The sequence below is a fragment of the Pogonomyrmex barbatus genome, unplaced genomic scaffold (genome assembly GCF_055798465.1).
Source record: "Pogonomyrmex barbatus isolate J1 unplaced genomic scaffold, ASM5579846v1 scaffold20, whole genome shotgun sequence".
In the NCBI taxonomy this organism is placed as follows: domain Eukaryota; kingdom Metazoa; phylum Arthropoda; class Insecta; order Hymenoptera; family Formicidae; genus Pogonomyrmex; species Pogonomyrmex barbatus.
The window spans coordinates 2,866,187-2,882,958 of record NW_028297117.1 but is presented as its reverse complement, the minus strand read 5'-3'; the positions used below and the strand labels follow the sequence as shown (position 1 = coordinate 2,882,958).

General features: G+C 29.5%; 3 protein-coding genes and 1 long non-coding RNA gene across 9 annotated transcripts; 1 reads left to right on the top strand and 3 right to left on the bottom strand.

Moving 5' to 3' along the window:
- Window positions 1-221: 221 nt before the first annotated feature.
- Window positions 222-1,147, bottom strand: RpL37A (ribosomal protein L37A). Its single transcript, XM_011641886.2, has 3 exons — window positions 1,031-1,147; window positions 624-752; window positions 222-400 (listed from the first exon to the last, which is right to left on the bottom strand). Exons 1-3 carry the CDS (start codon window positions 1,031-1,033, stop codon window positions 254-256), a joined length of 279 nt encoding a protein of 92 aa, XP_011640188.1. The 5' UTR covers window positions 1,034-1,147; the 3' UTR covers window positions 222-253.
- Window positions 1,148-1,715: 568 nt separating this feature from the next.
- On the bottom strand, window positions 1,716-2,331 carry LOC148936546 (uncharacterized). Its single transcript, XR_016139460.1, has 2 exons — window positions 2,204-2,331; window positions 1,716-2,041 (listed from the first exon to the last, which is right to left on the bottom strand). It is a non-coding gene; the product is annotated as an uncharacterized LOC148936546 (long non-coding RNA).
- Window positions 2,267-6,662, top strand: LOC105429128 (SH3 domain-binding glutamic acid-rich protein homolog). Of its 5 annotated transcripts, XR_968062.3 has the most exons (6): window positions 2,471-2,800; window positions 3,803-3,985; window positions 4,169-4,318; window positions 4,818-4,858; window positions 4,971-5,254; window positions 5,356-6,662. XR_968062.3 is itself a non-coding variant. In XM_089077858.1 (5 exons), exons 2-5 carry the CDS (start codon window positions 3,827-3,829, stop codon window positions 5,137-5,139), a joined length of 519 nt encoding a protein of 172 aa, XP_088933984.1. In that variant the 5' UTR covers window positions 2,267-2,397; window positions 3,803-3,826; the 3' UTR covers window positions 5,140-6,662. The 5 variants fall into 5 exon arrangements, 4 of the variants coding, with proteins under 4 accessions (XP_088933984.1, XP_011640189.2, XP_088933985.1 ...); XM_089077858.1 differs by lacking the exon at window positions 2,471-2,800 and adding an exon at window positions 2,267-2,397 and having other exon boundaries at window positions 4,971-6,662; XM_011641887.3 differs by having other exon boundaries at window positions 4,971-6,662.
- A 425-nt stretch (window positions 6,663-7,087) lies between these two features.
- On the bottom strand, window positions 7,088-13,149 carry kri (uracil phosphoribosyltransferase krishah). Of its 2 annotated transcripts, XM_011641891.3 has the most exons (7): window positions 12,547-13,092; window positions 12,247-12,289; window positions 11,780-11,929; window positions 11,566-11,710; window positions 11,178-11,308; window positions 11,002-11,065; window positions 7,088-7,551 (listed from the first exon to the last, which is right to left on the bottom strand). In XM_011641891.3, the coding sequence occupies exons 1-7, from the start codon at window positions 12,960-12,962 to the stop codon at window positions 7,499-7,501; spliced, it is 1,002 nt and encodes a 333-aa protein (XP_011640193.2). In that variant the 5' UTR covers window positions 12,963-13,092; the 3' UTR covers window positions 7,088-7,498. The 2 variants fall into 2 exon arrangements, with proteins under 2 accessions (XP_011640193.2, XP_025074550.2); XM_025218765.2 differs by lacking the exons at window positions 7,088-7,551; window positions 11,002-11,065; window positions 11,178-11,308 and adding an exon at window positions 11,309-11,450 and having other exon boundaries at window positions 12,547-13,149.
- Window positions 13,150-16,772: the final 3,623 nt, after the last annotated feature.

The window sequence follows — 16,772 nt, the reverse complement described above, 5'->3', positions numbered from 1 at the left end:
CCTAATTGTAATAAATGAAGAACAAAGAACTATAATAAAATATGGTGCAAAAATAATCTATGTATATGAATATGTAATGTGATTAAAAAAATTAAAGTATTGATATTTCATAGAAACAATATTAATTAGTTAAATGCATTCAATTTAACAAAATATACCTATAATTTTGTCATGGTTATTCAAAACAATCAAAATGGTTTGCACTAAATAAGATCACAATATAAATTTTTGAAAAGATATTTATTACATACACTTATTGTTCTTTAACTTCACGTAATCGACGCACTGCTGATCTTACTGACGCGGCAGCCGTTGTGGAATATACCCACGCACCACCGGCAACCGTCCTCTTGCATCGTTTGCACGACCAAATCCCAACAACGCTACGTTTCATTGCTTCCTGTTGAAAAATAGAAACAGTAGTTTAATAGATAATTTAATAATTTCCCTTAAACATTTTATCTATATTGTTGAATTATTAAATAATATCCATGAAAGATTTGATACTTTTATAATAAAATGTACAGTAAGAAAACTTTTATATCAAGATCTGAATTGTGTAAAAGCATCAATAAGTATCAAATTTTCAGCTTGCAATACAATAAAGTACGAAAATTACTCACCTTGCCGCAAAATGAACACGTATATCTGCTATGTTGGGTAATTTCCATCTTTTTTACCATTTTCCTAAGGGAGGCACCATAACGGGTGCCATATTTACCGGTGATTCCAACCTTCTTCGTGCGCTTAGCCTATTAAAATTTCAATAATCTTAAAACTGCACTATGTAACCCCGACAATATTTAGAAAATCAAAAATACGCGATCAAATACAAAGGAACGCTTTCAAAACATAACCTCGCTGTAGGATTAGATTTCCCATAGTCACGCGTACTTATAACCTTTTTATAATATTTTGTGATAAAATATGTATACGAAGAGTTTTTCAAAAACAATCATTCTTATCCGGCAATTAATATTATGTGTATTTCGGTAAGATTTAATGGATAATGTTCGATAAAACATCTTACCATTTTGATCGGGAGAGTAACACCACCGTAAGAAGACCGGAAAACGTGTGTGACCTCGCACTGTCTCGAGCAACGTCGGAAGTTAGTCGAGAGGAAATGTTTCACGCTGCTGAATTCAAATTTACGCGGGAAAAAACTAAATAAAAGAGTAAACTTACTTATTTAATTAAAAATATTTCTATTACTTTTGGGCATTTTTTTACGATGGAGATTATTCCATTATTTTTTTTCTAAAGATATCGTGTGTATATTTCCAAAAATATATAGAATAATAGTATTAAGTATGCAATTATAATAAAAAAAAAATAGCAAATATTACGTAAGATTAAAAATTATATATAATTAAATGTATATATTAAAAATTGTACACATAATTTTTCAATATAAATAAGACACATTTATTTTATTTTAGAATTGCTTTTTTTTAATTTAGAACAAAATATGAATTTCTGAAACGAAAATGTAAGAGAAGTTTATAAAATAATACTTTTAATTTAGATTGAAATAAAAATTTAATCCTTCAGTTTTTAGCTATATTTTTGCTTCGTACATATCTTGGTGAAATTACATGGCTTTTATAAACTAATACAGAAAGGCAGATTACATTATATACTCGAGATATACTGGACAGTAAAGGATTAAATGGGATTACGGACATATGTTGGCACATATGAAAGAAATAATATTTGCTAACTCGATTTTATTCAAACCAATGTTGACCAACACGTCGGATTATCGATGAGTTACCTAATACAGGAACGTATATGCAAACGTATTGTGAGGGCATAGCTTTAAGTAACGAATTTTCGTATCTTGAATCTGTAATGTATTTCAAGAATTTCACCTATGTTTCGACAGCCCGTCTTCGGTACCGAAATTCGGCGGCCATTTCAAAAAATATCCCGACTTCAATTTTCAAATCTTTGACGAATCAGTCAGTTAAGTTACATAATCCAATCAGTAATGAAGCAGTTTATAGTTCACGTCATCACACGTAGCTCCCCGTTGCATCTAAACAAACGTCATCGTTCGCTTTTTTTAACAAATTTCCAAAAATACGCGTCGATTATGTAAGGTCGTTGTAAAACGTGTGTTACATAATCGAGAGGCGTCGAGGAGGAAGCGGCGCGTTTCGAAAAGCGCCACATTATATATTTTCCCAAAAATTCTCACAACGTATTTTTTTCTCCCTTTTTTTTTTTCAATTCAATTCAATTCAAACGTAATCGCGGGGCAGTGGTTCGTTCCATCCCTGGCACAAGGGAGAAAGAGGAACTGGCCCGTGGTATGACGTAGACCAGATCAGGCACAGCCCGGAGTTAGAGCGGCCGGCGGCTCCGCTTCCCTTCGCCCGACCGAGAGACCGGGTGCGTCACGCGTGTCAGCGTGCGAGCGGCTAATAGCGGAATCACCGTCGGCGCGAGCGAGCGAGCGAGCAAACGGCCGAGCGTGCGAGCGAGCGAGCGAGCGAGCGAGCGAGCGGTCGGTGTTAGTGGTCGGCCGACTCGGCCGCCCAACCGTTGCCCCGCGGCTGTTTCCCGTACGGTGTGTACGTCGTCCGGTGCGCCGCCTCCTAATCGGAGCGGAGCGTAGCGCAGCAAACGCAGCGCGGTCGAGCGAGCGTATACAGCGGCCAGCGAGGGGAGCGTGGAGCCGTGCGTCGTCGAGTAGTCGAGTAGTCCACAGTCGGTGGTGGTCGTGGTGCATACACACACAGCCAGCGCGATGGTCGTCAAGATCTACGTATCGGGTATCAGCGGCAACAAGGAAGTGAGTGCGAGCCCTCACGGGTCCTCGGCGACGATCGGCCGCCGGGCTCCGGTGTATCGCGATACTCGGGACGTACCACCGCGCGCGCCAGCAGTTGTTGTCATCGCCGTCGTCGTCGTCGTCGTCGCCGTCGTCGTCGTCGTCGTCGTCGTCGTCGTCGTCGTCGTCGTCGTCGTCGTCGTCGTCGTCGTCGTCGTCGTCGTCGTCGTCGTCGTCGTCGTCGTCGTCGTCGTCGTCGTCGTCGTCGTTGTCGTTGTATCAGGTTACAATATGAACGGCACTAGCCGCCCCGGGGGGGGCCGCCGGAAATTATCCGGGAGCTGTCACTCGCGACGTGACGCGCGCATACTGCGTGTTTTCTGATCGGTTACTATGTTGTCTCGCTCTTTCCGACGATGGGCGTATCGTGATGTCATGCCAGTCTTCCAGCTGGTTATTATGAGTCTTGTCTGGGTCTGTTTGTTTGGATCCAACCGGGAGCAATAATGATGATCGAATTTGTCATGCTTATTCTAACTTGATAGCGAAAATGTCCCGTTACCGATGAGCTGAACTTGTTCTACATGATTTATACTACATGATCTCTCGATTCTTATTGTTAGTCTTTTAAATATACTTCAAGTACTTTTGTTTGGAACTATTGATATCATCGCTGGGAACTATTGTACTATCACTGTGGTAGTTATCGCCATTGATATTTTGCAGCTATCAGTAGATAAATGTCAATTTTATTATTATTAAAATATAAAAGCAAAATAGAATTGTTGCAATGAATTCTATTATGTATAAATTTTTCCCATATACTATATGCAATTCTGGGTTTAAAGAAAATAAGCTATAAAGTGCAAAACTTATTTATTACAAAATTTACATTTAACATTAACTTCTGCTTTCTTTAATATCTATGAATAAACAAAAAAGATTTATTGCAAACTCAAATAGTCGCACACATAAATTGAAAAAATTCGAAGAGTTTTAACTACGTGTGTAAACATGTTACAGGTGAAGAAAAGACAACAACGAGTGATGATGATTCTAGATAGTAAAAATGTAGAATACGAGAGCATCGATATAACAGAACCAGGCAAAGAATTAGAGAAAGAATTCATGCAAGCTAACAGTAATGCCAGGAACAACAAGTATCCGTTGCCACCACAGATATTTAATGAAGATGATTATTGCGGCGTAATTATCTTTTCTTTTTGTGCCATATTTATATTTTATTTCTATTATATTTTATTTTAATACAATCAAATTGTATTAATTTTATTTAAAATATATTGCGTATATATGGACAAATAATTGAGGAATGTTTAAGGATACGTTTTTTATAAATAACATTAATTATCAAGTCGTTAAATTTTGTAGGATTACGAAGATTTTGATTTAGCAAATGAAATGGATGAGCTGGAAAAGTTTCTAAAGGTGACACCAGCGGTCAGTACCGCGGAAATCACTCTCGATTCAAAGTCTCAAAGCGATGAAATCCAAGAGAATGGGAATACTTCAAGTCGAGAGGTAATTCCTTAAATTGGGCACTGCAACTTGAAAAAGCTTTGTTTTTACTATATATATATATATATATATATATATATAGAGAGAGAGAGAGAGAGAGAGAGAGAGAGAAAGAGAGAGAGAGAGAGAGTAAAAACAAAGCTTTTCAAGTATATATATATATATATATATATATATAGAGCTTCCTTATGAGAAAAAATTTCATCACATCAAAATAAAAATAGCAATTACTATAGTCATACTTATTGTGCAGCACATGTGACAAATCATTTCTATATTTATTTACTTGATTACTTCTCAAAAAAGAAAAACTAATGTGCAAGTTAATAGTTATATTCTGCTATTTAATAATTTAAGATATGTAAAATGATTTTAATTATTCTTTATTCATTTTTATTCGTTAGCCTAACGACTTTATTATTTAATGGATCTATTTTGTATTTTTTAATGATGATTAAATTTTAAGTTATAGCTTTTAACGATTACAATCTGTTTTTTTCAGCCTTCTACAGACAAAGAAGCAGATGTAGTACTTTCTGAAAGGTAATTAATATATTGTAATAACAAATGGATCAACATCGGAATATATTAAAAATACATATAAATTATACCTTGATTAAAAATATTGAATTAATAAACTTATAACGTGCTCTAGTTTACCAAAAAGGACAACTCTAGAAAGCGAGACTAAAGCGTTAGATGACTCTAAACCAACCGAAGTAGATAGCGCAGAAAAAGTTATCGCTATCGACGAAGGTGAACACGCAGAAGATAGTGGCGATAAAAACGAAGAGAAGTCTGACGATCAAGAGAAAGAAGAATAGATATAAAATATGCCCATGTAAAATTGGGATATTCCACACAATGACATCCTTCCTTTTCCACCCACAAACGTATTTTGCAAAGCTACGTTTATTACATTACTAAGGCTGAATGAAGGTACTGCCAAGATAATATTCTGCATTGCGGAAAGTCTGTTGAATGAACAGTATAAATGGCGCATGAAACATTCTTTTATAGAATATACTTTGTATTTTTAGATCAAACGCGTCTTCACCAATGTTTCGCAACAGGTCTGATTAGGTGATATGAGACAATTTCATATCGCTATCTTTACATCCTCGTTTGTTTATTATTTTTGCATTGTGTGTGTTTTCGCACCGCATCAAATCCAATACGTTATAGCACACCCTCGATAATGGAACTAAAGTATAGTGTATTTTTCGTTTACACGTGCAACTTTATTTGGTCATTTCATTAGCGCGTGCAAAGCGTACAAAAGTAAATGTAAGATACAGCAACATATACATATACACAATATCATTTGAGACATATGTAAACAGATATATATAAACAGATATAGATATTATATATATGTATTATAAATAATTTTTTTATTTTTAGAGAGATATAATTGATTTGTTGTACACACATGAGAAAAAAATTTTTGATATTTATATTATTTTTTTAATCGAACAGTATTAATGATAGGTTTGGCTTGTTATTTAAAAAATTTTTATTTGAACATTTCATTTTTTGCGTTAAGATACTCAAACAGTCTTTCCAAATATGCTATAAGAAATCATTAATTTCTTGAGCTTATATATTAAATATATTAGAATTAGTTAATAGAGGAAAGAGCAAAAGAAAAGAGATATCTAGATTTTTATAACTGAATTATGAGTACTTTTTTTATGGTATAAATTTCCATTTTCTACTTAGGACAAAATTGTGTATGACTCATACTGGCGTGACATGATTTCATTGATATGTGTGTATATGATTCATGCTTATTCATCATCAGCTATGGCCATTAGAATCTTTGTATCTAAATTAACTGATTAAAACGCAATATTTAAAAATATTCTATTTCCAAAAACAAAAAATTTGGCTTATAACAGTAAATTATACTGTAACAATATAAAAACTAAAACAAAAGAGAGAGAGAATTTCTTACAACAGCTACTATTATAACAGAAAACAATAAATTCCTTAACATACGGAATAACAAGTAATGAACAAAAAAAGATATGCATAAAATTAATGTTTATACATTAATATTCTAAAGTAACTGATTCAAATTAATATGTTCTAAAGTAACAATACACAATAATAGTGGTAGTTGTAACGATCGAGAGGCCTATGTGAATTATTGTTTCTCTTATTATTTTTAGTCATTTTCTTCCTATGCTCAGCGAGATTATTATCTTGCATAAATCTTTTATTGCTTATCTATTATTCAAATGATACCTCTATCATAAAAAGATTAAGCTTTACCCAGCATTTGCTACAAGTTGCTTTGTTATAAATAAATAAATGAAATAAAAAATTATTTTTGCTATTATAATTTTATTCTTCAACATGATATATCAAATCTTATTAGCGTCACACATTTTATATATATATATATATATATATATATATATATATATATATAAAATTGCTGCAGTCAAAGGAAAACAATAACAAAGTTTTATTCATGTTGACATGTCTTTTTAATTAAAATGAAGGGAAGGGCAACAATAAAGATTGAGAATATTAATGTTAAAGTAAATTTTAACATATATTATACATATATAATCATTAGAAATATAATCATATTTACAAAAATAATATTCATTATACACGCATACACCCACACGCATATATATATGTATATATATGTATATATATATATATATATATATATATATATATATATATATATATATATAAACACGGATCAACAGCAATCATTGTTACATACATACAAGAATCTAATAAATACAATGATTCAAGTTTAAGATTTCATTTATATATCCTTAAAATTTATTTTTAACGTATTTTATAAAACAATAAATATATGATATGCAACAGAGCGGTATATGTTCTAGGGAATTTGTTTAATTCCAGCTTCTATTATTAAACAAGGTAAGTATATATGTAGATACGATAATTAAATATATGGAGATCCTATACAAATCCGAAGCAGCATATCATACCTCTCTTTCAAAAGCGATATAAAAACATTTCTAGCGTAAAATATACTCATTGATATATAGTATCTAAAAATATTCTTTGTTTTCTCAAGTTAAAAATAGTATGCATAATCTGATTGATTTACACAAGTTGTTATAATTTATTATATTATAGATGAAATTTGCTATTTAATTAGTTCAATTGAAGTCTAATAATACTCTATCCTCAACTATCTTTCTCTTGTACATTTGGTGTCTCCACTACGACACGAGTACAGCCTGAAAACAACAATTATCAATGTTTTTATAACATACGTCTTTAATAAATATATATAAAAGTGTTTTATGTTTAAAAAAAGATCTATAATAAAAACTTTAAGACAATATTTGTTAAAAATCTTTAAATTTCACTTTTATTAATAACATATATAAAAATATTCGTCGTAAATATCTATTATTTTCTCAATAACATTAATTATATATCAAAATTCTAATCGTATAAATATATAAGCTATTTCAGTCAGATTAAAAAACTTTTAAAGGGTAATTTTTTTGACAATTTTGCTTTTTAGCAAAAAATTCTGCTATTAGTAATCAAGCTAGAATACATTTTCTCATCATGATTGAAAAAATTAGAAGAAAACAGCAATACGGCATTTTAACAAATTACAAAGTTAGTATTTATTAAGAAAATTTAAAAATTAGAAAATGTAAAGAGGAATTACGTTCCATTATTTTGATGATATTTATATCTTTCTGACTTTTCTAAAACATTAAAATAATAAATACATCTACATTAAAATAATAAAAAAAAATACACAAAAATAAAACGTAGTTCAGTTTCTGAGTTATATTTATTTTAATGCTAATTATCTTATTATTTAATTAATAATCATTATGCACATATATCTGTATTTATCAATGTTACGCATACAATTTGCACTAAACAAACTTGTTGCTGATGTCGTAAAAGAGGTTAAACAAATTATCAATGTAAATAAACCTATGAACAATGGTATGTATATAAACATCTCATGTCCAATAACAGGAATTTACATCACATAAATTGTTGGTCTTACTGTGGTATCGCTGTAATTATTTAATGCAGCTTTTTCATAGGCACGTTATAAGGCAAACAGTTTAATAAGAATACTATAGATAATTTAAATCTTTTAAGAACAAATACAAGAACTTTTTAACTTTTTAAATTCATTTTTTTTTTTAAATTATCGGTATCAGAATTTCATAACTTTCAATCAGTTAAATAAATATATAATAATTATTTATATTGAAAAATCATATAAAAATATCTCCATATTCTATTTAAAACTTGCTACATGTAAAAGCTGCATAACTTGTAATTAAACATATTCAATAGATTCGTAACTAAAAGTATTTTTGCTGATATCAGAGATTTGATTTTATATAATGCTTCCTAGTTTCAATTATTAAGCATAAATCGTATTTTGACTTTATGTATTGAAAATGTATATATTATACATAAAATAATTCCCAATGTATTTGTTATAGGTATATCATTCTTTGTTCTTAACTGACATTAATGTCAGTTGAAATATCTTTTTGAACGCATCAAAATACTCATATGTTATTAAGTATGCTATAAAAGATAAATAAATTATATAGTGCGTTAATATTTAATTCTCTGTATATTAAATAAAATATGTTGTATATCTTGTTTGTGTAAAATTGTAAACAAAATTTGTACCTAGTCCGACTAAAATGTGTTGAAAAGTATATGAATATAACTGTAAGTAATCAATATTAACATATACAAATACATATCATTAAAATTACATATAAAATGCAACGATCAAAAATAAACCAAAATTACTAGATTTTAAAAAAAAAGTAAGTCTTGAATAAGCTTCTCATATATTGTATTTCTTTAGAAAAAGAGATTTTTTGAGATTTGCTAGATTTAAATATTAAATTATTATAATGCTGTATATTCAAAACTGTTTTATGTTCCAATTGAAAATTATATTCTTATTATGCTTATTAAATACATTATGCAAACAAATCAATGTCTTATGTATTTATAAGACATATGTACAGCAAAAATAATTAAATATATATAATGTATTACTTTATTCGGTGTAACATTAATGAGGTATCTTTTTCGACAATGTTTAAATCAAATTGAAATAACTATGAGAGTTATTTCAACTATATTCTGTAAAATGAATACTCGATTATGCATATACTGTTAAAAATGCGATAAAGCTATTGTATATACTTTGTTATGTTACTCAATCGATGTACATTAACCTTAATTCATACAAAATTTACATTTTTCAAAACAACGCACACAGATGCGATATAATGATATTTATAAATAGATCTGAATAAAAAAAAACGTAATCATATTTTCATTAATTTAAAAATAGTTTATATATAAAAAAATAATTTTCTTTTTAATTAACACTATAATTATTCACTTCTCTTATTTATATGCAAAAAATTGTACACATGTCGTATTCTGCATACATAGAAAACCTGACATTACACATGTATCAAACTAGATATATATACAAAACTTAAAGATATTTAATGTCAGTTAAGATTCTCATTCTTTTGAATTCAATTTAAAAATATTTTTTACGGAATAAAAAAATAAAACAATTTTGAAAACAAAATTTATGTTTGTAATGTCAAGCTGTTAATCATTTGATTAAAAGATTTACTTTTTTCTGGGAAATCTTATAAATCTGTATTTAAGAGAAATGTGTATATGTATGTATATGCAATACCTGAAACGGTAAATATTATCGCATATAACACTTAACTTATCTTAATGTGAGATATATTTTATATGCAAATACTTAATATTAAGTATAGCATATGTAAAAGTAATGCAGTACCTATCATGAACATAAGAGAATTAGAAAAATTGAATGAAAAATTGTTATCTTGTAATATCTAAAAATTGTTAAAAGAGATGTCATTGCAAAAATATTAATTATCTGATCAATTCTAAGTACATTTAAAACAAATATATCACTTACAGTCTTATCATATATAGAGAAAATCAAAAGAATGCTTACAGCTAATAAGAATTAAACTTTAAAATAAATTTAAAATTTAAAGTTATGATAAAATTTGTAATTATTTATATTTTTCAATATACTTTTATAACCAATCTTATAAATTTCATAAGTCATATATATAGTTGTCAACTTGTCTATTAAAAATCATATGTATTAATAATACATTAGAGAATATGCTATATTAATATAATTATTATAATTACTATAATTAATTACATTAATATAATTAATATAAAATAATATAACATATAATGTTTTTAATTATAACTTATTCCGTATGAATTCTAATATTTAAAAATAATAAAATATTTAATATTTTTTATATAAACTGATATACAAACTGAAATAAAATATAAGTTATAAAAATCATATTTAAAATTTTAAATGTTCGAAATAGTTAGTAAATATTTAAATATATTTAAATACCGAAATTTATAGAAATAATATAAAAACATGTATTTTTTAAGCTATATATGAAATTTTGGTAATGTGCTATACATTATTATTAAATGTCACAATAATTTTAATTATTATCCTAATATTTATTTTTAGCATGTAATCATTCTTAATTGATTTTCTCTTGATTTTATTTCAAATATTATGAATTATATTATATTTGTCTCTTAGCATATTATGCAGTAGTGAAATAATTAATCCGTACCAAAGTATTTTTGTCCGAAATGATTTGGTGCAACAGTATGGATCTCTGATGTTAGAATCTTCATCTATAAAAACATAGAAATTTAAATAAAAAATTGGATATTATACACATTATATGTGATCAGATAAATATATTTTTTCAAATATTAATGTGATGTAAATATAAATGGAAATCACCTTAGGAAAGGCAGTGACTAGAGATTTGGCTGCAATCGGTGTACAAAATAAATTTGATAAGATGATATTTTCTTCGAGTACATTATGTTCTTTTAGTACAGCTATGGCTTTTATAACAGTATTTCCTGTACCTATATATGCAGTAAATATAAAAAACATTATACTTATTTTTTAATTTAATTGTCAAATGCATTTTCAATTATTATAACTTCTGCACATAGAACGCGGCAAGCGTTGTGGAAGTTGGTGGCAGTATCCAATCATTTTTTCGCTCTAAAAAATAATATGAAAGTTGTAGATTGATTGGCTATCACGCAAACTTCCACTATATGGCAAGTGTTATTGTATCCTATATGCAGAAGCTATTAAAATATTCTTTAGAACTTACTCATGATTGGATACATCAATAAGACTTTTCTCTCAGATATATCATCTGGGAATTTAGCATAAACTACTCTAGCTTCATGAGTATCTGCATCACTCTCTACCAATATCTTACCAATTCTGATACTACGACAACAATCTCTTAGACCCTATAAAAATATTATTTCATTAACTAATTTGGATAAAGATACTATAATGGGGATTAATTGAAATTATACCTGTTCCATAGCTTCTCCACTTCTCACTATAGATACACCACAATTTCCCTTTTGATACTTTAACCCTTTGTATTTGGCACCAGTTGGAGTTGTCACCACACATTTTGTAAAAGGTAATTGGTTCAAACTCTCTTCAATAACTAGTCTGATCTAAAATATTTTTGAAAAAATCATGATAGCTTTATCCATTTTATATAATATAAAGACATGAATTTCTCAGAAAGCAATCATTCAACAAATACAATATGCTTTCTTTTAACATCTCTTATTAAAAATTTTTCTGTCTTCTAATGTCATCTGATAATCATCTATCAAATGTCATTTGAAATATTTATTATTTAAGTTCTTTTTTTGCAAATTTCATAAAAAATTGTTAACATAATGTATTATATGTTAAAATAATTTTACAACAAGACTTAATATTTACTTTTAACAAACAATGTTACAAAATCTCAAGTGTGTCTTACCAAACGATCAGCATAAAACTTGAAATCACTCCTTGTAGTATTCCTATAAAAAAAGACCTATCAGTAAGCTGCCCGTTATTTTTAATAATCAATCTATAAAAAAAATTTAACATTTTATCGTAATTATAAACAAATGCAAACATATATCAATCAAATTTAATAAATATCTACAATTCTTTGGACTATCACAAAAGATTTATACTAGATATAAATTGAAGAACTAAAGACAAAATTAAAATATATTTATTTACGGCTACGACCTAATAATGGCAAGCATTTTTTTCGAAACACAGTACTTACTTATCTCGCAAAATGGTTTGCAACTCTTTCACCTGGTTGTTGCAGGGTAGAATCTTTAGGTTAGTCCCATACTCATGATCGTCGATCTCGTGATTATCGTTCAACAATTTCGTCGTGGTATCCGTACTTCCCATGACGGACGCGTCGCACCACGTGTCATCAATGGTACCGGCGGAACGATTGTGAATAGCAATGGATGAATTATGGTTTTCTCGGATTACTCCATTACACTCCATTACTTCGTCGCCGCACACAAATCGTCCGCGTGCCTGCATGCGACTACAAGCGGTCTGAAATGAGCGGTGGACAACCGCCCGAGGGAACATGGGATTTAAGCCTTGTATCAGGGAGTCGCCTGAGAGCGGACATGCCCGCGATTTAGCTGTAACTTTATTTTGAAGCGCCTCTATGTCCATAAAAACATGGACATCGAACTACGTAGCTAAATGTCCATGATCCTGTAGATAACGTCCACGATTTTGTAAGACAAAGATGGGCAGAGATTGATCGTCCCTCTTTATCTAGCTAACTTCTGCATATAGTACGGAACAAAACCGTTCACAAAATCATGGACATAGCACGAATAAGAACCATGCAATCGTAAACATTACCTACAGAATCGTGGACATTGGTTACGTAGTTCAATGTCCACGTTTCAGGCTCTCAGGCTTCTCTCTGCTTGTATCCACGATGCCACAAATCGAGATCTCGAAAACGGGAGAAAAACTGATCGTATTGGTGAATTGATTGAAATAGCCACTGCGATTGGTCAATTTTTCCTCCATTCGAGATAAATCGATTTCTAACATCATGAACACAAGGCTTTTTCAAACAGCTTTCGTTTTAGGAAACACAATCGACATATTTGAGTGTGTTCTAAAATTCATTGCCAATTATAAAAATCTATAGTTTACGTAACGTATATTATATATTATATCAACGCTAGCAGTAAATTTTGTAATATTTTTTGATGCATCGCTTTCCATTAAAAATTTTATTCAAACTTAATCGATACTCTTCGACTCTTCTCGAAAGAAGAGCATATACAGCATTTTCGACTGCAATAAATTTTCACCGCTCTCAAAGCAACTAATAATGTTATATTTATTTATTAGGATTATGAGTTGATTATAAAAAAAATTTAATACTAGAAGGTAGTGATAAATAATAGCGCTGTTGTTCAGCGCTTTTAATATTCAAAATAAATAATTTCTAGTATCAAATTGGATTTTTGTAAAGGCAAATGATTTAAATGATTAAATGCTTTTAAAAAAATATAATAAAGATAATTATACAGTTATGTTATTTTAATTATTAATAACTTAATATTGCATAATTCACGACGCATCAATTCAATCGGTTTCGAGCCAATTTAAATCAAGAGAAAACGTTATTAGGATATAAATTTGAATTTTTCGCTTCAATGAATTCGAATCCATTTTTCGTGAGTCTAAAAATATACAAAAATGTGGCGTGCAATATTTTCGTATCGTGTTACCACAGTACAATTTTCTATCTGAATGACGTAATAAATTTATGAGGTAATAAATTGATAAATTTATGAGTATTGAATGAAATGAGTGAAATCAGTGTCTATTTTTACTAATGTAGATTTTAATTTTGGTTTAATTTACTCTTCATTTTTCTTTTATTTTAAGAAGTGAAAAAAAACATAAAAACATAATGAGAAGGGAAATCACCGTAAGGGAATGAGATTCTTGATGTTAAGAGCAATCTGAACGAATGAGCATGTCATTTTATAAAAAGTTTCTTTTTTTATTTCATACTGATAATTCGTGTTGTATGTATAAAACTACTGTCTAGTCGTATTTACGTGAACAGCTGTTCTCTTTTCTAAGTCGGGAACGAAATATTCTCAGCAATAACATCGAGCACCCCTTGTCTTTTTTCCCTTTCTTTCGCGGCTCAACTAGATCGATAAAATCATCTAAAGTCATCAATGCCGAACGTACTTCGCGCAATTGAGATCATCTCTCTCTCTCTCTCTCTCTTCCTCGTCTGGCTCGGTCGTAAGTTGTTTTTTTTACAATATTGAGGTAAAAAATAGGCAATTTTCGGAAACGCTGAGCTAAGTAATGGTGGGTGGATAAAACTCTGTCTTGATATTTTTTTGTTTTCTCTAAAATTTATCTCTTGCTATATTTAATAATGTATTTATATATTAAGAAATACTATATGTGTTGAGTATCCGTAATATTATTCCTAGGATACAGTTTGTGTAATATTACACTGCTGTGTTTGGCCCTTACATCCGGTGTTACCTTCGTTATACTTACAAAGTTCTTTCTTACACACAACTATATATATATATTTATATAATTGTCATTGTGTGCAATCTATTGTATTTAAGCTCTTCGTATATCATACAATCTCAATCATTGTACACAGCTTCTTCCCTATTGTCATGATTGGCAAAAAGACTCTTTTGTCAAATCTTTGCAATATATTATAACGAACGCGAATGTCGTAATTCGCGTGACAACATCGTATCGTACTACTGGAAACGGAAGACTGTGTCCATTAAGTGGTTCTCTGTTTTTGACGATTAAAAAAAAAGGGGTAGAACTGAGTTGCATCAGTTAAAAATGTCTTTACAGCTAAGATTTCTCTCCCCCCCCCCCCACACACACACACACACACACATCATACATACATACATACATACATACATACATACATACATACATACATACATACATACATACATACATACATACATACATACATACATACATACATACATACATACATACATACATACATACATACATACATACATACATACATACATACATACATACATACATACATACATACATACATACGCACAAATAAGAACAATTATCACTGAGCTACAGCAGAAATATGTATCTCATTAAAGTATGTAGAAATAGCTTTATCAAACATAAACATAGAATAGTAATTTTTTAACAGGCAAATATTTATATCTTCTTGTAATTCTACTGTCATACTATTTCGCTTAAGTCGACTTTTATATATGTTTTATTACAGATACCCTATCGTACTCGTATATTCTCTTACTCTTCTACACGCGTTTTGCACACACGCACTCGTCACAACAAAATATGATTCTTTCTCTTTATATTTACAGCATTACTTTCGTTGCGTCTTCAAAAGTATAATCAAACTAAGCATCTGCCTCGGAATCTTTTAATACGAATTCAATATGCACTCAATACTATTCGAAGAATTGTCCAAAATAGGGTTATTAGTTTTCTGATTAGGTTTCTGACATTATTATTGTGCATGACGAGACATATAGATTATTATCAACGATTTCAATGTTACAAATGTTTATAATGAATCTTTAAAAAGAAAATTATTTAATAATTACACGAATGATATGTGTGCGCATATACATCGAGAGAGTGATAAATTACTTTCTATTTAAAATCGATAAAAATATGGGAAGACGGTTTCTTATATAAATTATTTTTACATTATAAGTATTGCGCGAATCAATAATATCTTTCAAGTGTCTTGGGATGTTCTTTACATGCTTTTTTTCGTAGAACATAGACAACAAGCAAACAAACTAAGCGATTGTAATAAAAAGAACAATGTGCTAATATATATGACAGTCTCATTAAAGTACCAACGATAGAGATCAATTCGTTTATTTCGCACGCAAGCTTATAGCTGCATCTTTCAGGCGACATTTATAATGCATTTCTTTCAAAAATAAACATTCTCGTTCCTTGACTTAGTAAAAGAATCATGCTGATTCAAGCTTATCCTTGCTCATCGATGCTTATCTTTAATATTTTCAGACATTTTATGTCTTACGCTCACAATTATTGCGAAAATAACTTCGGTATAAATATAGATTTAGCAAAGTTTAGAGACAAATAAAAATTTATTAATGGCTAATCGTCCATTCTTTTATTCTATATATGTATACAACCAGTGTATATAAATTTCAAATCATACTTTGTCTCAAATATTAATATTAATTGATAGCCTGTATCATATTTGAGAATGTTATAACAAAAATTATCGCGCGATTGGCAAATATACTAATTTTAATAATTTTATAACTTTACAATTTTTTATTACAATATCAATAAACATTTTTTCGCTAGTAGCGTAAAATTTGACAATTTTTAAATCTATTGTTTCTCTCTTTATTACAGCTGTATTATATTATGACATCAGAAACTAAGAATTGTGAATTTTTCTTTCGT